At 34.7% G+C, this 26,453-nt stretch overlaps 1 protein-coding gene across 1 annotated transcript in view; it reads left to right on the top strand.

Annotated features, from left to right (window-relative positions):
- The window catches only part of LOC149789247 (muscle calcium channel subunit alpha-1-like), a 335,403-nt gene that overhangs the window by 134,443 nt on the left and 174,507 nt on the right, over positions 1–26,453 (top strand). The window contains exons 7-12 of the mRNA XM_089975421.1: positions 11,005–11,120; positions 17,536–17,592; positions 19,872–19,959; positions 20,622–20,782; positions 21,193–21,418; positions 23,101–23,305. Of these exons, the coding sequence (XP_089831547.1) occupies positions 11,005–11,120; positions 17,536–17,592; positions 19,872–19,959; positions 20,622–20,782; positions 21,193–21,418; positions 23,101–23,305 (853 nt within the window). The remainder of the gene's footprint in view (positions 1–11,004; positions 11,121–17,535; positions 17,593–19,871; positions 19,960–20,621; positions 20,783–21,192; positions 21,419–23,100; positions 23,306–26,453) is intronic.

Here is a 26,453-nt window from a genome sequence, read left to right as displayed (position 1 = left end):
AAGTTCTACAGTGTTAGCCACATATATATATATATATATATATATATATATATATATATATATATATATATATATATATATGCATGCATACCTGAGTGTGTTTCACCTCAAAACAAAGAGATTCTAATGTCAGGAAACCACTTGTCAGTTACAAGGAGTTAATATGAGACATTTTTTCCACTTGATCCCAGTGACCAGTAAAGTACAAAGAAATCTCTGACAACACGAAAAAAAACACCGGTACTATAAATTAACACATTTAACCTTCATTTTCACCATTACGGTCCCAAAGTCCTTCTACAGGACTCCGTTAGGCAGAAGTAGCCGATTTCACCAAATTCTGCTCTGCAGTAAATAAGCGTTAGGGTCTAGTACTCGTACTGATCACAGAACAGAGTCTGTGGTTTTTTTTATAATACTACCAGTTCCAGCATCTTTCTTGTCTTAATATTTGAAGTGTGATGACATCATTAAATGTTTTTTCTACTATTCTAACTTTAAATATTTCTAAATATATGGCAACAAGATGAGCCTTTGGGTCAACAATTGTTTGAAAACTGTATGCATCCTTTAAGTAGAAAAAGATGTTAATGCTATCATATAATGTCCCACTAGTATGTTGATGGTATCACTATGGTGATAATGTGTTAACTGAATGCAAGTTTGCAAATTGGAAATGTCCAGAGGTTAATAGCCATGGAAACAATTCTCAAGTTTGTTGATCATTACTTTTTCCATGGTTTCCTTTGGCTTTATTCATGTCTGTTAAAATTTGACACAAGTATCATAGAAACTGATTTGATAATATGAGTGCATGCTATGTAGGCCATTGTTTGTATGCCTTTACAAATGCTTAATAATTTTCTTCCCCTGCAAAATATTTTTTTGTGACCTAAAGATCAGTACTAAAAATATCTGCATCTTTGACCAGCTTTAGAGTCATTTCCCATTATTGTTCTATATGCGAACACTTGGGAAATTTTTTTGTGTAGTCAGAACTTATTACATAATTTTATAAGATTGGCCGTTTTCAGAGTGAGCAACTTTCTTGAAAATGATGATAGTTCTCTTTTTCTCTCCATCACAATTTTATTGGAACTTGTTTGTTGGTGCCATGCTACAGAAATTTGTTCAATTTTGTTAGCTTTAGTGGTCATAGATTAGAAGAGATCTTGGGGTGGTCTGTTGCCTGTCATTTATTCATTAGCACAAGCTTGTTATCTCCACTCCTATGGACTAGCTGGTCCTGAATGAAAATGGTGCTGCTTGGACATCCAGTATGGCCACCATGGTAGCCATTTTGAAAATCTTGTTATTGCTACCCCTCATCAGTGGATAATCATATCAACATGGGGTTTCACTAAAGACTTCTTATAATGTTTAAGTTCGTCCTAAATGAAAATAGTGATGAGCTGACCTCCAATATGCCCATAACAGAGGCCATCTTGAAAATCTTGTTATTGCTACTCCAACTACATAGATGGTCATATAAACATGGGGTATTCACTTATTTCTTATGATGTCTACTTGATTTTAGTTTTTACTAAAATATTTCTTATGTCTACTTGGTTTTAAGTGAAAATTATGAAGTTGTGAGGTCCAAAATCTTGTTATTGCTGCTCCTCCTGATTGGATGGTCATATCAGTATGGGGTTTTACGTAAAGACATCTGATGATGTCAAGTTGGTCTTAAATGAAATTGGTGCTGATCTAACTTCTAGTATGTCTATTACTGTGGCCATCTTGCTATCTTGTTATTGCTATTCCTACATGGATGGTCATATCAACATGTGGTTTTCACTGAAAAGCTTATTATGGTATATGTTTGGTCCTAAATAAAATTGGTACCACAGTTACTTTTTTCTCTTCTCTGAAAAACATGAAAATGTATATTTTACATGACCAGATGAGATCACATAATAGTGCACAATCTGAACAAGTTATTGTTAACAAACATATTCTGGAATGCTGCTTTAGAGCTTGGTTGAGTATAGGCTAGAGCTGTGCCACTATGTAGATATATGTTCTGGTTGTTGCACATCTTTTAGTTTTATGCCCGCAGTGTACAAGTAACTGTGCCAGAATTTACATTAACTCCATACAATTAATGTTGTAATTTGGCATTGGGAAGACCTCAGTCATATCTCATTGATTGTTTGATTCAACCATTATACACACACACACACACACCTTTAAACCTCTTCTCTTCACCATTTGTGAACCAAACAGCAGCAGTAATTGCTTCAAAAATAATTGTAAAATATCTATGGAGCAGACCTCAATATCACATTTATATGTTGGCAGATACAAGCCATATTTGGAAGGCCTCATCTTCTATACAGTATAATTAAATTTAGTTGTAGCTTTTGTCATCTCCAGAACAGTAGTAGATGCTTGAGAGATTCTAATGAGGAGACAACTCATAATTTATTCAAAGACCGAGAGTTGATATATATTTAACTGCTTTTATAAAGGTCACTTTTCCCAAAGGGTCAAGTTTTAGATGCTTCAGTCTGCATTTGTCTTATTACATCATCCTGAAAATTAAGTAACATATTCAATTTAAATTTGTGCATTTGAATAGGTGGTTGAGTGGCACTGATGGTGTTCATGCTTGCAGATTTTGCTGGAAATACTGTACTTATCAACAAGTTTGCGATTTTGCTGCAGAATAGACAATTTTACAGATTTTGTTTCTTGTGTGATATTTCTTTTATTATGGATGTTTCTTTGCACTTTCTGTCAGTCAACAAGAAAGTTTTGAATCTTGAAACTGTATGATTGATTACAGACTGTTTTTGAATTGCATAGAGGTAGTAGTCTAGAAAAATATTTTGAAGAAAAACTTAAAATGCACTCCATGGTTTTAGCAAAGAAAAAGACAAATGAACACAGTTTCAAATTTATTTGGTTTTGATAAAACAATTTGTTTATTTTTTTTTGTTGGGGGATTGAGTTCCAGATATCTTTTGATCCCCAGACATTGATGGCAAATACAGTCATTTAGTAGCATAATTGTTTTGGATTTTAGCTTATCAGATATTCTGTACCTACAGTTACACCAGAGATTGAACCTGAGACCTTCGGAATGTTTAGTGAGTTCTTATTTACTACAGTTTCATTCCTTTTTTCTCCCCTTGGAGACTTTGTCAGACTGTATAAAGATATATCTGGTGTTAGTGTAAAGATTATTGGAATAGGATCAAATTTTTATTTTTAATTTCAAGACTTGTATCTTCATGTTGAGAACCCTTTGTTTTAAGGATGTTAAATTATATTTTGTTTGTATTTATAAACCTTTTACAGAATTTTAACATCTTTTATCTTTTTCCTTTAATGCTGAAATTTTACATTTATTTCACTGTTTTCTTCCTTAATTTTTGTTTGAATTTATTATATTTGCATTTTTAGCACTTGACTTTAATTAACACTGTCAAGCTATTATTGTGCAGACATGCTATTAATTGCTAGTATATGCATACAGTCCTCCATTTTTGGGGTTAAATTGAAAATTAGTCAAATTGTTTTCTTTTTTTCCACAAAATTCTTTACTCCCACTTTCAGCACATGGACAAAAGATTTTGATCAAAGCAGTGGAATTTTCCTGTTTAGTATTGAATACTAAAATAATTAAATAATTTCCTCACACTCCTGAAAGAAAAAATGTGAAGCTGAAATCAAATTGGCATATTTGTAAATAATGATGCAACTTAACAGCAAAGGTCACATTGAAAATGTGTGCACCTTAAAATAATATGTAAAAAGTTACATTTACACTAAAAAAATGGAAACAAAAAACAAAAACTTGAAATTACATATAAACTGGGATACGAATGTGAACTAGTCAGAATGTAAACCTGTTCTTATCTGTTAGATTAAACAAGACAGGCAATATGATATGACATCTTCCTCAATTCAGTTAATCTATAATTGTTTTTTGTTTTAAAAATAATAATAAAAAATTGAATTTAAAAAATAACAAATGCAAGTTTTTTAAACTCATCTGGACTACTTAGTCTATACATGTAACTAGGTTGATCAGCATAGAATGTTCCATTTTTGAAAGGTACTAATTTCAGCTGAAGTACGTTTTAGAATGTAATTGTGTTGCAGTTGATATTTATCTTCATTATTGTAGAAGAATTGTCAGGTGATATTGATAGTTTTTTGCTACTTTCTCTATACTGTGGTTGCAGTACAAGTACACCAATGACAGCAATGATGTGATCAAAGTTAGAGATATCTGCCATTGTTGTTCTAAATTGGAAAACATCATAATCCACATGCAGATAGGTGTGAACTGATTAACAAATCCATCAGTAATTTTGTCATTTCGATTCACATTGATATAAAAAGTGGAGAATCAATTCACCATGAAGTTTACTCATAAAAGTTACTTGTAATCTTCAATAACCATGAATAATTATTATTTGTTTGACTCTTTAATCTTTACACAAGTCAATATGCATCAGATCATAAGCTGTCTATTGCAATATATATTGACACATGCCATAGCAGGGCCTGAAATTTATTGTGGTCTGTAGTCAGGGATTAATCTCCCTTGGCCATGGACCTATCATATTATTACCAGCACTAGCCCACTGGACCTTCAGTATTACCTAATTGTTCATATTAATTGAATACAGATGTGCTGCTTAATCCTTGAAATGTTTGAATGGAGTCATACAAGTGCACTGACTGATTTAAGCAGAGGTCATGTGTTCAGTAGTTAGAGTCTGGTGTTATAACATTACTGATTATCAGCAAATTTAACAGCCAATATGAAGAGCACCTTTGTAAGTTTGATCTTTGTCAGTCAGATGCTTGTCTTTCCTCAACCTCACATAAAACCAAACATCTGCTCTGTTGGCTTACAGAATGTTCACGATGAGTTTGTGGAAGTATTGATTTATCTAATAGGCCAAAAGCAGCGGGGTAATGTCAGGCAGTATTTGGAAATTGTTTTTCCAATCACTTTTGTACAAGGGGTTTAATTCAATGCAAAAAGTTCTGAATCCCTCTCTCCCCCCCACCCCCGCAGCTATATTGTGTGGCCACACAAACAAATGATAGCTAGTATTTCAGTACACCGCTGCCATATACTTCACTTTAGATGTTGTGGTTGCTGCTAGTGACTTAAATGCAGTAATTGGTTGTTGGTTGAGTACTTTTTGCATGAGACCATATGTTTTCAAGTCTCACATTTTAGAAACTTGTGTATACGTTTCATGTGGTTGTTCATTTGCACAGGGGCTGTCCTCGATCTAGAGCATGGACTTCATATAGTGCTCAATTTGCCAGCATCATCAGCATTTGTGAAATACTACTTTACTGGACAAAATAAGACCAGGATGCAAAATTACATCATGTATTTATTTCAACGGAAGACAGGTTTTGTAAATGTTTACAGGGTTAACATGAAATGACATTGTTTGTACATGCAAACATGACATCCATACACTAGTACTGGATACAAGTCGAGTCAAACTGCAAACAGCAAAGATCCTGATCTGCTGCAGTTTAAGGTGCCTGCAGATCATGGTCTAGGCTGTTTGTTCTACTTATGCGATGGTAGATCTGGGTCTGTGTGCAGCTTGTGGTTGGACTTGTCTTATGAGTGAGTATAGATGGTAATTAAGGTAACTTGCAAAATACTTAGAAAGCCTGGAAGGAAAAATCAGGCATTTATTTTGTAGCCATTACAGTATAAATCTGTCTGTGTGACTGTTGGGTAATATGACACTTTTATTGCATTGGTTTGTGTTTAATCAATTAGATTTGAGCAGACTTTAAATTGATCAATAAAGTTGAGGCCACAGCTGTTTGCTTTTAGGTAGATATAAACCAAGACTCTTTTTGATCTTTAGTTCCCATGATAAATGTGTAATGTCTTAAGGTATTTTGTTCACAAATAGAGAGGCTACACCAGATCAATAATTCCAATATTTGTTTTCCACATGTGTTTACAGCAGCCAAGAGCCAATTACAGGTTAATTTTCATCACATATTCAGGAAGATTGATTTACAGATCATTCACAGAATTAAGCATTTGAGAGATCTAGGGTCATGCAAGATATTTATTTTCTAGCATAGGATTACAGGTCTAAGGATAACAGTAAACAGCAATTAATTTTAATTCACATCAGTGATACAGATGATAATATTCTACAGTATTTGCACAATCTTTAATGCCCACCCGTTTCTTGACTGGTTGAGGAAAGTCAAACTCCGACTCTAGTTCAAGTTTCTTCAGTCCTGATGCATTAAGTTATGGCAGATCAGACATGAAAATCATAGTAAGTCTGAGCTCAGGTTTGGGTGAGATTTTGTCACACCCAATCTTAAAAAGCTTTACTTTGTAAAGCCATTTTTGATTGGCTGAGAGTGAAATTCCAATCTCATGATCTAAATCTCAAGCTGAAAGTTTTATGATCGCCAGGCCTCTGTTCGCAGTTGCATTAGTACTGTACATAGATAAATACAGTGTTATTTTCTTTTTCTTTTGTTGGCTTGAATCTACCCCATCATCAAGTATAAACCAATATCTGGCAGAAAACATAACTATTTAGTTGATATGTTCAGAGTGCATCTGGAACTCACTATGTAAATTGCTGTGCTAACTATAAACCTACATTTACGTATGGTTTCTAATATTTTGTTACCACCAGAAATTGTGCCAGTAAATTTGCTCAGTATTTATATTATTGGTTTGGTTCTGGATTAGATTCCAGAAAACATTACATATGTTGGATGTGAAAATGATGTAGATCATCGGATTGGTGCTGGAGTTGCAAGAGTACCCATATAACATATTGCATACATGGCTTGGCCAAATCTCAAGTTATTCATGACTGCCTTTGGCACGTCCATTGCTAGTGCAGAAATAGCATCAAGACATTATAATATGTTTTGTGCATACAAATGATCGTGTAGGCCTTCTCATGAATATCACATGGTTGAAAAGATATGGGACAATTAAAATCTGTATTTTCTCCCATTTCATACAATTGTGCCATTTAATGTTAGACTAAATGGGATTTTGCTCTGTCTTTCAATTGTGCAGGAGTGAAGATTTTCTCTTGACTTTTAAGTTTAGTAAGAGTACACATACACACACACACACACACACTATAAGACCCTTCATTATAACATTGTTCCTGTTATATGGCAAATATTGTAAAAGATTCTTTTTCATTAGTGGTGGTAATATTCTATGTATCATGGACTTCATTACCGGTACAAGGTGATCTTACTATAATTCAGTATAGTCTATGACTATCATGGACAATGTGTGTGTGGGGTACATGTGTGTGTGTGTGTGTGAGAGAGAGAGAGAGAAATCAAGAGAAAGAAAGCATCAAGTTTTCTAACACTTAATAAAGAATTTAATGATCAAAGTCATAAATGGTAATGTGAGAGGAACTTACAATATTATGATGCGAATCCAGAATATTCTGACAAAGTTGAAAGTCCTAAATAAATGAAAAGTTCTGTATTAATTTCAAAACTGGAAATGTACTGGTCTGCGAAAAATCGTTATATTGTCAAGATGGTGATGTCCAGAACTCCTTCTAATAATTCACATTGGTTCCAGAATAACATTATTGACCAAATAATGGGCACTTTCAATTTCCACTGAACAGTCCAAGCAAATATTTTTATTCTCGAATAATATCTAAGTACAACATAAAACACATCTGCAGACTTACAACAGAATGAGTCCAAAATCAGAATGTTGTTGTTGTTGTTGTAGAGTTTAACGCCACTTTTCAGCACAAGATAGGCCATACATGGCGGCCAATATTAATGGTGGAGGAAGAACCCGGAAAAACCCAGGAAAGAACCACCGACCCACGAGAAGCTAATGGCAAGCTTTCTCACATAACCACATTAGCCGAATCCCAGACTCGAACTGACGCGGACAGAGGTGAGATGGCAGTGATCCGTAACGGTGAGCACTTTAGACCACTCGGCCACTCGGGGCCCCAAAATCAGAATGAACTGATTGCTCAGTTCTCTCTTTAGATTCACCATCTATATTTCGCAGTAGATCCCATATGATGGAACTTACTACTCATTTTGTTTTGAACTGGCCTATTCATGTGACTTTCCTGAACCAATAGGTAGTTACTAAATTTTTCTATAAACATCAAAACCCCATGAGCCAATGAGAAACTAAACCATAGGCACCAATAAATTTTGTTACAAAGATTTTTATTAAAAATTGTCAATAGATACATAAGCATCTATTTATAGATTCTATGTAATACTATGCTTTTAACAGACTCCAGGCATGTATGCAAAATTAAACTAAATCTATTCTGTACAATTTACAGCCATGAATACAAATTATAAAAATTAGATTAAATCTTGTACCAGGAGTAACAATATATATATATATATATATATATATATATATATATATATATATATATATATATATATATATATATAATTTTTATTTGTAGCTGTAAATTGTACAGAATATCTTTAGTTCAATTTTGCATGCATGCATATACGTTATAACATGCATATCCATCCCATCTTTACACTGATTGTCCTCTCAGAACTTGCCAGACATTTTTCTTCCAAATGACAATGATTGAATAATATGTGAATATATTTTGACAGTAATTTAGTATTCAGAGCTACTTGAATAAAATTGTGTTAATTACCACTTCAAAAATAATATAATACAAATATTAATAGTTGAGATGGTGTAATAAGTACATAATAAGTGCATGATTGGATTAGATTTGAAATAAATTGTGCATTGTTGCTGCATATTTCCAGTTACTACATGATCATTATTTATTCTTAATAATAATAATAATAATTATAATAATAATAAACGTTTATTTAAAGAGGGTAACAGTTATTTGGAACTAATCCTCCTCATGTCCCTCTATTATGTGCATATAGACATATATATTACATAGTTGCACACACAAAAAAAGCATTGATGATACATGTATATGGGCATAATACACACATTTTTTAAGTATAGTACATACTAAACTAGGTACATTGAATATATTACAGTACATAAATAGTGAGACAACAAAGTGGAAGGTCTGAGAATTTATGCTTTCAGTTGTAATGTAATTTGTCAAATCAAACTGGTTCCACTTTTCATCCATCAAATTAGATTCTAATTAAATGCATTTATATTTGTGCTTTCTCTGATTTCCCTTGGGATTCTGTTCCAGATTAGTGGCCCTGCATACTGTAAACTTTATTAAAGAGTTCTTTATTTGGTTTTGGAATGGAAAGGTAGTTAGCTGAAATTAATCTTAAATTGGGAGTGTCCCTCATTTATGAGCATGAAATAGTTCCTTAACGTATAATGTGGCTGTACTGTTTGAAACATTGTGCTTAAGTTTAGCCTTTCTAAAATATACTCTTTCATTTAGTGTTACAATTTTAATGTTATTCATTTTATGTAGGATGTTTTCAGCATTATCAAGATTGAGTCTGCAAGATCCTTTTGGCAAGTGGAATAATTTGCAAATATTTTTGTCAGAAGTGTTTCCCCCAAATATCATTACAGTAGTCTAGATATGGTTTAGCCTTTTCAGTGTATAATATTTTTTTAATGAATACCATGCATGGTTAACAAGTGTTATTTTATCCCTACAGCTGACAAAAAATTCTGCACAGGACTAACAGTAAGTCATGATCATGTGGTTATTGGTTCACTGTTGCAACTTGTGCAAAACTTATAAACTGGGATTTTAACCTAAAATGTTAGTCACATCTACACATAACTGCATCATATTTTTGTTTTGAATTTCATACAGTTGGAAAAAAATGAAATGTTATGTTTTTTATTCTGGTCATTTTTAATCATGTCTTTCTTCTTAACATGTTGTTTTGCACTTTTTTGTGCTTGATCAGCTTTCACCTCCAGAGTGGGTATCAGATGATGAGGCAATGTCCCATCATCATTCGTTTTAATTCACTCATATCCTGTAGCTTTTTAAAATGTATACTCGCTTATGCTGTAAATCAAGTCCACCTGCAAACTGCACAGACCCAGATCTGCCATTACATAATGCACTTGCAGATCTGGGTCTTTGCAGTTTGTTAGGAGTACTCAGTAGAACAAACAACAGGTGCATTATGCTGTGGCAGATCAGGATCTTTGCTGTTTGCAGTTTGACTTGACTTACAAGCAAGTATATATGGTACTTGAAAATTACATCAGGTCATCAGTCATTATCACCCTCGTTGGACATGATAAAATGAGAAATCTTGTAAAAATTGGTATAATTCGCTCCACTGGCTGACAGAGTGCATCATCAGTGAGAAGCTTGCTGCAGGTCTCGAGTGATAAAATCAAGCATCTTGATGAGCTGCTGAATTTACACAGTAATCAGAATACATGTAGAATAAGCCTGCAAACAATACTTACAGATAGCTGATTTTTTGTGTGCTTTATATGACATGTCATTGTTTTCATCTGCCCTTTAGGATTTCATTATGCTAGAAAGTGCAAGGAAATAACCTGAGAAAAGGTCTTGGAATGTATAGTTTGTTAGGAGTAATCAGTTGAACAAACATTATATATACTTGGGTATGCAGGTGCATAATATGCTATGACAGATCAGGGTCTTTGATGTTTGCAGTTTGACTCAACTTATGGGTGAGTATATATGGTATGTGCTGCTTTTCTTGTATAACTTTAAAATATGTTCCTAAACATGTCATGAATTGTTAATCGAAAGAGAAATGAACAACAAATGCCAAGTCATTCTGCTTCTGCTATTTCTTGTCATAATATTTCTCATGTTACAAAAATGGACAAATGCAAAGCCAGTCTGCTGTTGCAATTTCTTGTCATGATACTTCTTATGTTACAAAAATGGACAAGAAATGCAAAGCCAGTCTGCTTCTACGATGTCTTGTCATAACATTTTTCAGGTTTCAAAAATGGACATTAAATGCCAAGCCAGTCTCCTTCCACTGTTTATTGTCTTAACATTTCTCATATTACTTTTCCAGAGAGTTTTCCAAAGAAAGAGAAAAAGCCAAAGCAAGGGGTGATTTTCAGAAGCTCAGAATAAAACAGCAAATAGAAGAAGATCTCCGAGGTTACCTTGATTGGATAACACAAGCAGGTACATGCTATTGTAAATGCAACATATTTTTGGCTTTGTTCCACACAGAGAGAGTTAATGGATATTGTTTTTGATTTTTAGCACTACTGGTCTTGGACAAGAAAGAGCTTATGGAATGGTCTGTTGTATGTCATCCATCCATCCATCCATTAGTCCATCCATCCATTAGTAGCAGAACTACTTGGACATTTGACATGAAAATTTTACACACATATTCATCCCATGATCCAGTTGGTCAAATGAAAATAGTACCACTTGGAATGCCTATATGGTCACCACAGTGGCCATCTTGAGATTCTTCCTGTCACTTCTCTTCCTGAATGGATGATCATAACATGGAGTTTTCACTGAAAGACTTTTCATAATGTAAATTTGTCCTGAATGAAAATGGTGCCAATCTGATGTCCAATATGACTGTCATAATCACCATCATAAAAAGATCTTGTTATCACTACTTCTAAATGGAAAGTTATATTGACATGGTGTTTTCACCAGAAGACTTCTTATTATGTGCAGTTGGTCCTAAATGAAAATGGTGCCAGTTATCTAGTATGTTCTGGTGGCCATCCTAAAATATTTTTTCGATACTCCTCCAGAATGCATGGTCATATCAACATGGGTTTTCACTAAAATACTTCTTGTTATGCCTCGTTGGATCTAAATGAAAATGGTACAGATCTGGTGTCCAGTATGGCCATCAAAAATTGCCATCTTGAAAATCTTGTTAATGCAACTTATCCTGAGTCATATCAATATGGACTGTTTCACTTACAGACTTCTTATGATGTGGTCATCTTCAAAATATTTCACTATTTCTCTGTGGATGCTTGTATCAACATGGTTTCTTTACTAAACAACTTCTTATGGTGCCTGGTTGATCCTAATGGTTTTCACCAGAAGACTTCTTATGATGTGTGGTTTGTCCTAAAGGAAAATGGTAATGGTACCAAGTCCACACCCAATATGCGCACCACACCAGCTCAGTTGGAAATGGTTCTATCGCTGATAAAATATAAAATATGGCTTCAACAGTCTTTAGTTAAAAGGAAGAAATGGTCTTATCTTAAATTCTCTGAAATTCTTTTAAGCCATTAGAGCATCGGTTCCTTCAATTTTTTTTTTATATATTTTTTTTATTTTTTATTTTTTTAAAGATTGCTTATTTTTCTTTTTTGCATCTTAGTGCAGAAAAGTTGATGTATAAACACAAAAGGCAAAATGTTTAAGGAGAAATAAAAGTCTGTATATTGATGGCCACTTTTATATTTAGTAGAACATAAATTTCATTGTTGCTGAAACATATTGACAACCAGTCAAATATGACAAAAGAATCTCTAAGTAAATTTTACAATGCTTTTTGTCGAACAGTTGTTGCAATTTAAATATCGGGCAAAAATGTACTACCACTAATTTCCCAACATTTATCACACAAATGAAATAGGACTTGCATTCTTCTAAAAAAGCAGTTGAATAATCATTAATCAGAAGAGCTTATATGGCCTATTGTCCATGATCTGTCTGTCCATCCATTTGATATGGCCTATTGTCCATGATCTGTCTGTCCATCCATATATGATATGGCCTATTGTCCATGATCTGTCTGTCCATCCATAATCACAAGTTAGTTATCACCACTTCTTCTAAACTACTTGGAGGATTGCCATGAAACTTTACACACACATTCATGCTATGGTGCAGTTGGTAACAGATGAAAATAGTGTTGCTAGGACATCCAATATATCCACTGCATTATTGAAAATATTGTTACCACTACTCCTTATGAACAGAAAGTCATATTGATATTGGGTTACCACCAGAAGACTTCTTATGATGTCTAATTAGTCCTAAGTGAAAATGGTACTGCTCAGACATCCAATATAGCTGCAGGACAGTGGCCATCTTGAAAATCTTGTTATTGGTACTCCTTCTGAGTGGATTGTCATATCAGCATATGGTTTTCACTGCAAGATCTCATATGATGTTGATCCTAATGGCCACCATGATGCTGAAATGATGTCCAAAATGAAATTTTTTCTCAACATGGGTTTTTGGCCAGAAGAATTCTTATGGTGTCTGTTTGGGTTGATTGAAATTGATGCTGATCTGACATCCAGCATCGGCACCATAGTGGCCATCATGAATATCTGCTAATGTCCAGTTTGTCTGCTCCGGTGGCCTAGTGGTTAGAGCATCTGCCTCAGATGCAGGAGGTCGTGCGTTCAATCCCTGGCCGAGTCATACCAAAGACTTTAAAAAATGGTACTAACAGCTGCCTCACTAGTCACTCAGCATTAAGAGGTTAGTGTTAGGACTGGTGAGCCTGGTTTCATGATAATGTGACTGGGTGGGACATCATGCTACATGTCTTCAGCATGATGCCTCAGTGCTAGACATCACTATAAACTGCCACACTGCAGACATCGTAGCAGTATCACTGCAAAAATGTTAAAGCTAAGTCAAAATTCCAAAACACACACACAGTTTGTCCTAAATGAAAATGGTGCCAGTTCTACATTCAGTATATTTGCAACAGCAGCTTATTTGAAAATTTTGCTGTTGCTAAAATGTATCAGAGATATTTTCAACATTCAGCAGTTGAGAAGTGGTCTTATCTTGAATTCCTGAAAATTCTTTTCAGTCAGTATCTGTCATTTCAAAAGACTCTTTGTTTTGTGCATTATATGTTCATAACCTGCAATAAAAATAAAAGTTTTTTTCATTATTTAACTTGCTCACAATAAAAACTACAGGCTGGAAGTGTATTTAAAAAGATTAGCAAGTACTGTTCATTTTAAAACATTTTTAATCGATATGTATCTCTTGCCAAGTCAAAGACTTACAGAAATGTTACTAACAGCTGCCTCGCTTGGTACTCAGCATTAAGAGGTTAGTGTTAGGACTGGTCTGCCTGGTGTCATGACAATGTGACTGGGTGGGACATCATGCTACATGTCTGCAAACATTGTAGCAATATGACTGAAAAATTGTTAAAAATCCAAATCATACACACAAATACACACACTCGATATGTTATTAAAAAAAAATTAATATAAATACAGAAAATATATTTAGACATGTTTAGGCAACAAGCAAAAACCCTAGGCAGTGCAGTGCCAACTTTATGCTGTGACACACCTTTGCTGTGAATTTACCATCAGATCTTACTTAATACATAGAAACCTACTGATTGTTAGAGCAATTTTCAATGCAGATTCCCATTGTGTGTCCTTGACAATGACTATTTATTATACAGTCCATGGACATCGCATCAAAAATAGATGGTAGGACACCAACCAGACATGAACAGGGCTCAGGAAAACCACCTGTTCTCTAATCCTGGCAACCAAAATATTTGTTTTGCTACGGGGAACTTGACTACATTGCCACTGTGACAAGTGGATGCCTATTCACCCCTTGAGAATATCTATGTGCATTTTCAAGTCTTCACAAGCTCCAAAGCCCAACATTTCTTAAGATCTTGCTTGTTACACTGGTGCCCAGTACAAACTTGAACCTAAAATGGGTTCATATCATGAAAATTTTATGTTCAACGTGAAGACCAGAAGTTTAAACATTTTTTTATCAAGTTTGTGTCATGTGCCATTGTTGTTGGTTTTATTTTTGTTGTAGAAAGAGCTTAAGTTTTGTAGTGACAAATGTACTGTATTAAGTATAGTAATGACAGGGACATTCGTCCTAAGACCTGCAGAAGTAGATTTTTAAAATATTCAGTCCTTTTTATACAAAACAGTTCATAATTTGTAGGGACTTCTTGTCAAAATTTAAAGCAAACCGTTTCTAATGAAACTTATTTCATACAAACATTCAGTTAAGCAATGTAAAGTTAACACTTTTATTACCAAAATTATATGGAAATTTATATGATTTTTAATAGTGATATTAATTGTTTTGTAGCAGTACATCCTGAGTGCATAGTCTAATTCAGCTTGAATCATCAGTAACACTTTACTTATTTTTGTTAAATACTATTGATTTTAAAAAGTATTATAAAATATTTAGCTGTATTAAAATCCATGTATTCGTACAAACTTTTTGATTAATCAGATAAGCTGAACTTAAAAAATTAAACACCTGCAATCCACCCAAATCCAATTTAACGATCGGCAGAGATGCTAATTATTATTAAAAAAAAGCCCACTGACCTACTATTTTCTTGCATTAGGTGCTCTTGCATCTGTTTGCACGGAAGCCCTGTAAAATGCAATTATTACATTCATCATATGTATCACGTATGGACAAGTAATCTGGAAATATGTGCTGACTAACATGAAAAAATCACCTAAATCCAGTTAAATTTATGGTGTTTCTGTTCTGGGTATTTACGTTGAGCAGTTAATTGTCACAGTAACCTAATATTACTGATGATTCAAGCTGTTATAACTTAAATATGCAATGGAAATTATGGAACGCAATGGAAATAAAATATGAAATGGAAAAATGGAATGCAAAGCAAATAAAGATGCAATGGAAATTATTTTTTTATTATTTCTTTATTATAAAAAGTAAAAAGTAAGCTTTTAGTTATCAGATGTATATGTATCTGTCTCTATTGCAAAATAGAAAATGGAATTAATCTTCAAAACTGACCCTAATAATTGTATAAAATGTGTGCATTTGAGTACTGGTTAAAACACATGAAGCAGTCATCAAGCATGGTTCAAACCAGTTGGTAGAATTTTCTCCATGAGAAAATACAACATAAAGATATTCAAGCGATACTTTTTACTAAAACATGTATTTCTTAATGTTCTTTGAAGCTAGATTACAAGTTAAGATAGTTCCATTGCGTCTGTGGATTTCTATTGCTCACCATGGCCGGTAGCACAATACACTAAAATTATGTCATTATTTAAAGCAAGTGTGGGTCATGTTTTAGTTTGGGTACATTTTGACTTGGGTACTTTTCGGTTTGGGTATGTTTTGACTGTAAACCAGAAAGGTTATATTCAGTAAGGAGTTTCATTTAAAGAGGTTTCTTTCATTTAGCAGCTCAAATAACTGCAGTTTTATCTCAGCAAATGTTTTTGTCAGGAACTTCGACCTAGTTATTTGTGTTCTTATTTTCTCTTTTGTAACTTACATGATCTGTGGGTTAAAAACAAACCCTTACAAAGCCAAGATGGTGCTAATGTATTGGAGGGCACAGGATTTACATATTTCTTCCCAGCAGTGTCATCATTCAGATTTTTAGCCATTGATGTTTATGTTAGAGTATGTTTTGTCATTTAGCATTTTACAACATCACTGTTTCATTGACACCCAGAAATTTCTTACACAGTCATCTCTGCTTTAGGGAGTTCTGTTTTCCAAATACCCCTACCAATAACAGTAGGAGGTAAGGCTTGGGCCAACTTTAGTAAGTGTAACACCTTTCAGCACAGTAGTTCATGAACTTTGCAAAATAATTTTTATAAAAGTAATGAATATTGGATTTTCAGATGCAGAAAAATTAAAAAAGGTGTAAACTGGAACATCCATTTATATTTTTAAGAGACCATGACTCCATGCAACATTTTGTAAAATACCAGTTAACTGCTTTATTGTGACAGTATATGAAACTGCAGTTTTGGGTTGTTTTGATATCAGTGTATATATTGTAAGAATCTATCCATTGTATTTGATAATATTTAAAACTTTTTATTTAATTTAAAGAAATCCAAGACTTGAAAGCTATACTTGATATATAGGATGACTTGTGTCATATCTAAGACTTAAAGCTAGACTTGATATAATGGATGACATGTGTCATATCCAAGACTTGGAAGCTAGACTTGATATATAGTATGACCTGTGGCATATCCGAGACTTGAAAGCTAGACTTGATATATAGGATGACCTGTGGCATATCCAAGACTTAAAAGCTAGACTTGATATATAGGATGACCTGTGGCATATCCAAGACTTGAAAGCTAGACTTGATATATAGGATGGCCTGTGGCATATATCCATGATTAGTATTAATTCAGCTGATGATGTAATGATAAGTAGAATGAATCTTTTAGACCTAGATATGCCAGTACATATTGCATGAACAAATATATTAATGTGGCAATCAGCTTTTTAATGAATGCTAAAGGATTGAGTAGGTAATAAGGTCATTTACAAAGATGGAAGTTAAAAGTGCTTTCATTGGTTCAGCATTGTACACTGTTACAGTGTGTGTGTGTGTGTGTGTGTGCGCACGCATGTGTGTGTGTGTGTGTGTGTGTGTGTCCCATGTAAAATATAATGGCTTTATGTTTGATGGTTCAGGAATAATTAGATTAACAGTTGTCAGGTTTCTGAAGAGCTGATATCTTTCAGATATATATATATTTGAAGCAACAACAGTGCAGTATTCGATTACAATATCACCAGTGTATTTACTGGCTGATGATTTTTTTTTTTTTTACAGAGGATATAGATCCTGAGAATGAAGAAGAAGGAGAGGATTCAGAGAAAATTAAACATGGTAAGATCTACATTAAGAAAATAAGTTTCTAGCAGGGGTTTCATTCTTTTGCTTTTTAATTCAAAGAGCTGCAAAGTCTTGGTCTAGAGGAACATCTCCAGTACTGAGTGCTGACAGCATTACACTGCTCACTTACAAAGTCTTGGTCAACAGGAACATCTCCATTACTCTGTGCTGACAGCACTACATGCTCACTTACAAAGGATACTTTAAAGATGAGCAGAACAGCATTCTCAAGCAAGAGTCATCTATCAGTGATGATGCAATTGATCTACTACCCCAAGTGAAAATAAACATATCACTTGCTGATCCTCCAACATTGACTGAGACAAATCAATTAACCTGCTGTCAGATGGGAAAGTACCTGACATCGATATTATTCCAGAAGAATTCTATAAAGCCAAATGTTCATATATAGCACAAAAAGTGACTGAACTCTTTCCAGTCAATTTGATTTAGGGAACTGTACCCCAAGAGTGCAAGGATACAGCCATTGTCCACTTGCACAAGTGGAAAGGCAAAAGACAATCCTGCAGTAACCATCGGGGCATCTCACTGCTGTCAGTAGCGAACAAAACCCAAACCAGAATTCTGCTGTATCACCTTGTGAATCACATCAATCAATGGCTTCTCCTAGAGAGTCTGTTTTGTTTCAAGACAATATAAGGGACCACTGTGTTGTGTTTGAAGCTCATCAGTTCCAGGAGAAATGTTGGGAACAGAACTCAAACCAGTTCACAACATTGATCGATCTGACAAAAGCTTTTGACACAGTCAGTCATGGTAAAGCATGGTTGCCCAGAGAATTACATTGAGGTGGTTCAGCATTTCTTGTTTGGATGCTCGTTTGTGTTGTGAATGATTGCAGGTCATCAGAATCATTTCCAGTTGCCAATGGAGGCTACAAGCAAAGATAAAGGAATAGGAAATGACTTGCTGACAACTGTTCCCTGAATTCCAGATTTGAGTCTGACATGCAGCAGTGTATGGACCATTTCTCTTCAGTTTATGATAATTTCAGTCTCACAATCAGCATCAAGAAGACAGAGGTGATGCACCATTTACTGTGATCGCTTTCTGCCTTGTATGGAACCTGCCATCATGGTAAATGGCTAAACCCTGCTGGCATTGGACAAGTTTGCCTGTCTCAGCAGCACAGTCAGATGCAGTCCACATTGATGATGAAACCAATGCCAGAATTACTAAAGTAAGTGGCCTTAGGCACACTGTGTGCAGCAATGTATAAGAGTGCTGAGGCATTAGTTTACAAAACTTCAAATCTACAAAGCGATTGTGTTGTTAACCCTGATGTATGCTTGTGAAATCTAGATGGTGTATAGACACAATGCCAAGAAATTGAGGTTCTTGCACAGGCAGGCATTCCAAGCAGCCACACTCAGCTAATGAAATCAAAGTTTAGATGGGTTGACCGCAACATCAGGATGTCAGAAGAGAAACTGCTATAGAAGATATATAGTAAACTGAAGAAGGGACAGCAATCTCTGGGTGCTCATAAGAAATGCTTCTTAGATTCCTTAAAGTCATCCTTGAAACATTTCAACATTGACTCTGAGTCTTGTGATGAACTTGTACAGAATTGCTCAGCCTGGTACAGTCCCATCCATACTGGAGCTACAGACTTTGGAGGAGAACTACAGAGGCAGTGCAGAAGCAAATTTTAGGCCTGCAGCATGTCCTTTACTGATCAAGCAAACCCAAGTGGCATATCCTGCCAAGTGTGCCACAGAGAATTCAGAGCACAAATGGGCATGATCAGCCACTCCCATACTCAAAGAAATCAAACCTGTTAGTGATATACCATGTTCATCTTCAAACTGGCAGGATGAACATTCTTTTGATATTCCTCAGATATGTCTCATAATTTAGTAATTTTATCAAAAAGTCAGATTAATATTTAATTTCTGTCAGACCACATATGTTTGAAGTACCATACTTGTCTATGTAACATGTGCCAACAGTAAAAGCATGAAACCCTACCTGCTGGTACATGGGCTTGTCATTTTTGCAGTTTGGTGCACTTTATACATCAGGAAACAAATTTGGTAACATCATCAAATTAGGCCTTTACTAAATTTATAGTGAAAAATATTTGTGTGGACAAATTGTTTTGGCAGAAGCCCAAAGCCTTGGATGAGGAAAACAGTGGATTTTGCAAAAATAGGAAAAACTTAAACAGCAATACTAAGATTTACATTTTAAATATGAATGACTGTGTAAAAACCTTATTTTATCATAAGAATTGGTTGAATGTGTTTCAGGCAAGCTTCCAGGTGAAACAGATTCTTCAGAAAAAGCAGAGGATGCTGAAAGTGGAGAGATACAGCAGTCATGGTGGCACAGAAAAAGGTAGGAAGTCTGACAATATTGGGCAAGGCCTTCTTGATTTATTGCAACACTTTAATTTGTTCATACTTGGTAAATCAAATTATACTTAATCTCAATGAAGAGTTTTATAATTTTTATTTAATTGACAAAATATTTGCAAAATGCAAGATTACTTTAGTTTTCATCAGCAAGAAACAAACTCTCATGCTGAAACATTAGGAGCTAATTTTACTTCATGATTTATAATTTGTGTATAAGTCTCAATAAAAATAAGGTTGTGGGTTTCCTTAAATAAATTTTGGTGTTCCCTGCCTGAACTGCCATTAGATAAAACATGTTTAAATTCCTGAATTGGATTATCGATGGAGAGAATCTGCATGTTTAAGGTTTTTTAAGTTTTGCAGTTTTAATTTTGGGTGCTAAAAAAATCAGCTCTACACATTAAATACAACTCACTGAATAGCAAGTGGACAAGTGACTATTATAACTTGTTCCTAATGATGGGTAAAAACATGTGACCAATGCTTCTGAGTTATTCAATTTCTTTTTCTCCAAAAACACCATTTTCTGGCCAGCAACAAGTTACATTACTAATTGTTCCAGTAATAAATCATGTTGTGGATGGCAAACATTTTCCTGTTGTCAAATGTCTTTTAATACATTTTTGTCGTCTTCTTTTTCAGTCGAAGATTACAGAAAATAAATCGAAGATATAGAAGATTATGTAGAAAATTAGTGAAAAGTCAAGCCTTCTATTGGATTGTTATAATTATGGTGTTTTTAAATACTTGTGTATTGACATCAGAACATTATTTGCAGCCATCATGGTTAGATAAATTCCAAGGTGAGCATGGGGGAGTTTTTCCTGTTACACTTCTTACATTTTCCATACAGTATTGGAGAAAAAGTTTCATTCATTTGCTTTCCATTAACCCTTTTGAGTATTTTATGTATGTCAACATAAATGACAGATCATCAATCAACCCTTGAAGCGATACAAGAATTTGCATTCATTCAGTCATAACTGAATTGTGAAAATGTAATTTTGATTTCTTATGTTTCATAAAAACTGTCATATTGACACTTAGAGTTTTATTAACGTTTGTTGATATATTATTTAATTACATACTGTCCTATGCTGAATACCTTTTAGTCTTAAATTTAGACAATTTTTTAAAAATAAAACATGAGTTGTAGTTGTCAGAATGAAAACCACATCATTGGAACTGATTTTTTTTCTTTTTTCTTTTTCAGATATTGCCAACCTGTTTTTTGTTGTATTGTTTACTCTGGAGATGTTACTAAAGATGTACAGTTTAGGCTTCCAGAGTTATTTTGTCTCCTTATTCAATCGGTTTGACAGTTTTGTTGTGATCTGCAGTATTTTAGAGGTGATTTTGATGAGAACAGGAGTTATGCCCCCTTTGGGTGTGAGCGTGCTCAGGTGTGCAAGACTTTTGCGAATCTTTAAAGCCACAAGGTAAGACAAGGAACAGGCCCAGATCACTACATTTTCATAATGTTTGTCATGCTGATACAGTATTATTATTGATTTATGCCAATTAGTAACAGTATATTCCTTCCTTTTCCATCATAATGACCTTGTAGATAATTAACTGGTGTGCTCTTTCTATTTTGATTATATATGCAAAAAAAAATATTCAGTTTTGAAAATTTTCTTCCACAAATATTATTTTTCACAAGCTGCATTCTATTGTTCTTGTCATGACTTGCATGTTGCTATGAACATATGCCAAAGACTTTTTTTTTTTCATGTGCATTTGACACCATAACTGGTCAAAGTAAAGGTCCAGTGCCCACTAGCAATTGTTTGTTATTGTTACTTCTCAGAAACCACTCAGGGGAAAACCATATAATTGTAACACTTAGTTTCATCCTGAGGTCTAGTTGGTCCTAAATGAAGATGATGTCCTTGGGACATCCAGTATGCCACTATGGGTAGCATAGTGACATCTTTAAAATCTTGTTATCAGAACCTCTCATGAGCAGTTGGTTGTATAGCATGAAATTTTCACTGAAAACCTTGTGTAATTAATTGCTAATAAATGTTATCACATGGCCACAATGTTATCACTGCTCCTCCTGAACAGATGGTTGTTATCAACATTGGGTTTTGAATTAAAGACTTTGTTTATATGTTGTGACCTTAAAGGAAAATGGTGCCAATCAAACCTCCAGATTGGTAGCCATCTTGAAAATCTTATCACTACTCTTGCACAAATGGTCATATTGACATGGGGTTTTTCCCAAAACACTTCTTAGTACATAAAATTGATCACAAAATGGTGGCTAAGGCATCCTGAATATCTTGTAATGGCTTGAACAAATAGATGTATTCCACTTTAATATTTCTTATGATATATAATGTACCCCAAATGAAAATGATGCTGATCTGACCTTACAAATGGGTGCCACTGTGGCCACCTTGAAAATCTGTCAATTTCTTTTTCTCTGAAATAGTTTTATTGATGTCTAGATTTACTGCAACAGTTATTGATATATGAATAAGAAAATGGTACTGAATGACCTTAATTGTTATAATTCTTTTACAGCCACATTTCCTGAGCAGATGGGAATGTCATAAAATAATGAATTAATGTGATAACATAAATGTAGGAAATTTAATAGGTGTTCTAATTTTAATATGCACTACCATTTTAGGGTGCTCAGGGCTATTAAAGTTTTTGTGGTGTGGCGACTTAAATGTTAATTATGGATTGAACCATACTTAGCATATGACAATATATGATGCAAGTTCAGCCATCTGTATTGGTTATTTTAGGTTCATATTCAAAGGACTTTGTACTGCACAGATGGGAGTATCTTAAAACAAACCTTGAAGAAAATGTTACTAATTTGTTAAGTTGGAGTTCCTGAAGAATATCTAACATGGTTTCAATACTCCACAGTTAAGAATGGAAAAAAAACCTCAAGAAACAACTTTTCATGGATTTCTGAAAATTATTTTTAGCCAGTAGAGTGTGTCTGCCCTTCAAGGGACTCTTGCTATAAATGCATTTATGTCAATGTTTCCCTCTCACAAAGAAATTATGATGTTTTATTTAGAGCAGCAAGAATTCCTACGTAAAATATCTTGCTTGTTTTTCTGTGTCACTGTAAGGTACAACATGACTGTTTCAGGTACTGGTCTTCCCTGCGGAACCTCGTCGCCTCACTGCTAAACAGTATGCGATCTATCGCCAGCTTGTTGCTCCTGCTCTTCCTTTTCATTGTGATATTTGCTTTGCTGGGGATGCAGCTGTTTGGAGGGCGCTTCAATTTTAAAGAAGAGAAACCACGCAGCAACTTTGATACTTTCTGGCAGTCCCTTCTCACAGTGTTTCAGGTATGACTTAATGCTGGCTGCCATTTAGTTTATTTCCAGATTGTCTCACCAGCAATCAATGTAGAAAATGTAAAATATCACACCATGTCAGCTATCATCTATCCAGCATCATCTTTCTCCACGACTGTTTTTAAATATATACTTCCATTTTATTGGCATAGAAAAATCAAGGTACTTTAATTACCAATGAGGTGTTCCATGTGTTCACCACTCAACCTCGAAAGAAGATTCATAAGAAGACAAAGGAAGGTATAATAATGTGGCAAAGAGTTGAAGATCAGGATCATAGAGCATAGATGGCTTTGGATGGTTCCTAATTTTTTAGGAGAATGGACAACATTGTGAATATTCTCTTTGGGTAGGTGCAAACAGTAACTTGGGAGATTTGTTTGATGTGTACTAAGAGTGTACATTATTGCACACAGATGTAGTATTTATTGATATGAAATCACATTATAATTGGTTTTCTTTAGCTAAGAACTTTAAAAAGGTGGGAAACAATTAAGTAGCAATAATCTAATAAAATTTGACCAGAGTGACATAATAAGAGGGTTGGTGGTATACTGAGGGACTTAATAATAAGGGACCATTTAATCTGCACTCTTAACCATTCCTTTCAATACAGAATTTCACATAAAGCCCCTAGATGAGCAACCATCTGCTTAAAAGGGCCTAATTTAAGGAGTTTAATGTACTTACCTAACACATTCACACATGGCATTTCTTTCAAAGCTTCTAAGATGAGATATGATGTAGTCCTGGCAATTGGTGCCATTGCAGTGCATTTGAGGTTGAACAAAGGTAACCTTATTTCATATCTTCATTGTTTTAAGATTTCAGGACGAGTATCATGTTGTGGCTGAACATTAAACTTTATGTACAGTTTAATGAAAATGATAATTAAATATTGGTGAAGAAAACATTGTACCAACTCTCATTGAATTGTTTTGACCCTTTAAGGAGATTGGTATCTTAGTAGATTATAGTTTAAATTAACATTTAATATTGCAAATGTTACAGAGTTGTCTAAGTTTAGAGCACCATATAGCACAGAAATGAGTATTTTGTGCTGTTAACTGTAAACTTATGATATGTTCTATTTTAAACTTGATCTATGTAGAATGTTTCTTTAATGTATGTCTTTCTGGAGAATAATGCACGCATTTCTGAAATGTCTAAAATGGCCCATTGTTGGGTGTAAATTATTGATGGTATCAATAAGCATACCAGTAAGTATTTACATTTTCTTTAGATATTCTTGAATAAAAAGCTCTTTGTTTAGGAAACTAAAGTTCCCTGTATATAGTCTAATATACTATAATTATTTCTTCTTTCTTCCATTCATCTTTCTTTTTTTATCCTTTTCCACTCTTACTTTCTTGTTTGTTATTACTAAATTATTTTGTATCTTTGTGATATTAGTAATTATGGTTGGATATAAAATTATTTACAAAGATCAGTCCCTAAAAATAAACTTTTCTGCTCCAGCTTATGTGGATCTGGTATAAATGTACATTTTGGTAAAGAAACAGAGGATGCAAGTATTTTATATACTGTATGGGGTGGGTGGGTGGGGAAAGATACTTTCTAAATTTTTCATGCCAAATGTATTTTGTCAAGATAACAAGCTGTTTGTCAAACTAACTGAAACGATAAGCAGTAATAAGCCTTCTGTGATGCATGCTACAGAAAGAGTAAAAGATAAAGTGCACAGACGCTTGCTGTACAGGTCTTCCAGCTTGGATGTGTTTCCAGTGCAGCTGCTTTTGAAAATTACAGAGCAAGTGCAAGTGACATATTTTAAAGCATTGTCCCATTTGAATAGGAACTTGACTTAGATCTGGTAGCTTCAAGTTCAAGTTTATCAGTAGTGACCAGAGGGGAAAGTCTTCTGTTGACTGGTCTTCCTGTATGGTCAACTTTAAAATATGCACACTCACTCAACACATAAGAAAGACATTACACAAAACAAACATCTGAGAGAGCAGATAATCTCGGAGAGGCTAGTCTTCAGAAATGACCCTCAGATGTCCCATTTTTCAGCCTAGTGGTAAATTGAGGAAGAAACACAGATCTGAGGTGGTCATTCAGTTGAAGCTCTGGCTGAATTGTAATAAGACAGTCTCAGTAGCAACCAAGGCAAACACTCCCAGTAGCAACTAAAGCAGTCAAACATACAGTAGCAACCAAAGCAGTCAAACTCTTCTAGTAGCAACCAAAGCAGTCAAGTGTAGTCAAACACTCCCAGTAGGAACCTCTCACCTCTGTCTGTGTGGGTTCGAGTCTCGGATTCCGCTAATGTGGGTATGTGAGAAAGCTTGCCAGTAGCTTCTCATGGGTCAGTGGTTCTTTCCAGAGTTTTCCCGGGTTCTTCCTCCACCATTAATACTGGCCGCCATGTATAGCCTATCGTGTGCTGAAAAATGGCGTTAAACCCTACGGCAACCACAATGGCAACCCAGTAGGAACCAAAGCAGTCAAGTATAGTTGGACACTCTCAGTAGCAACCAAAGCAGTCAAGTGTAGTCAAACACTCCCAGTAGCAACCAAAGCAGTCAAGTGTAGTCAAACACTTCCAGTAGGAACTGAAGCAGTCAAGTGTAATCAAACACTCCCAGTAAGAACCAAAGCAGTCGAGTGTAGTTAAATACTCCCAGTAGGAACCAAAGCAGTCAAATGTAGTTAAACACTCCCAGTAGGAACCAAAGCAGCAAACTGAACATTAGTGATGATACAGTGTTTCCCTTTACACACATTTGTGTGTCGGGGATGTACACTGGAGAAAATTGATGCACATTTTGTTGCCATGCGTTTTTTTTTTTTTATGCAAAGGATTTTCATAATGTGATCAGGATTTATTTAATACCCAATGCATTGGATGATGGATGGCATTGTATATACTTAGAGCATAGGCATTGACTGGTTCCCTGCTTTGTTTGCTCCCTGCCTTGCGCTCCTCTATTCGTATAGCAGAGTGCAATGCAGGGAACATACAAAACAGTGAACCAGAATAGCATAGGTAATGTTATGACGTAGTAGCTTCCCCTAATCTCACGATCTCTCGCGCAATTTCCATCGAGCTGAGCAAGCTGTCATCTAGATGTTTAACCTCAATGCTTGTTGCACTAGAAAGTGATCTCCAGATTAA

This window comes from Sinohyriopsis cumingii, chromosome 11 (genome assembly GCF_028554795.1).
Source record: "Sinohyriopsis cumingii isolate HCF-2022 chromosome 11, ASM2855479v2, whole genome shotgun sequence".
Taxonomy (NCBI): domain Eukaryota; kingdom Metazoa; phylum Mollusca; class Bivalvia; order Unionida; family Unionidae; genus Sinohyriopsis; species Sinohyriopsis cumingii.
This window is presented reverse-complemented; position numbering and strand designations above follow the sequence as displayed.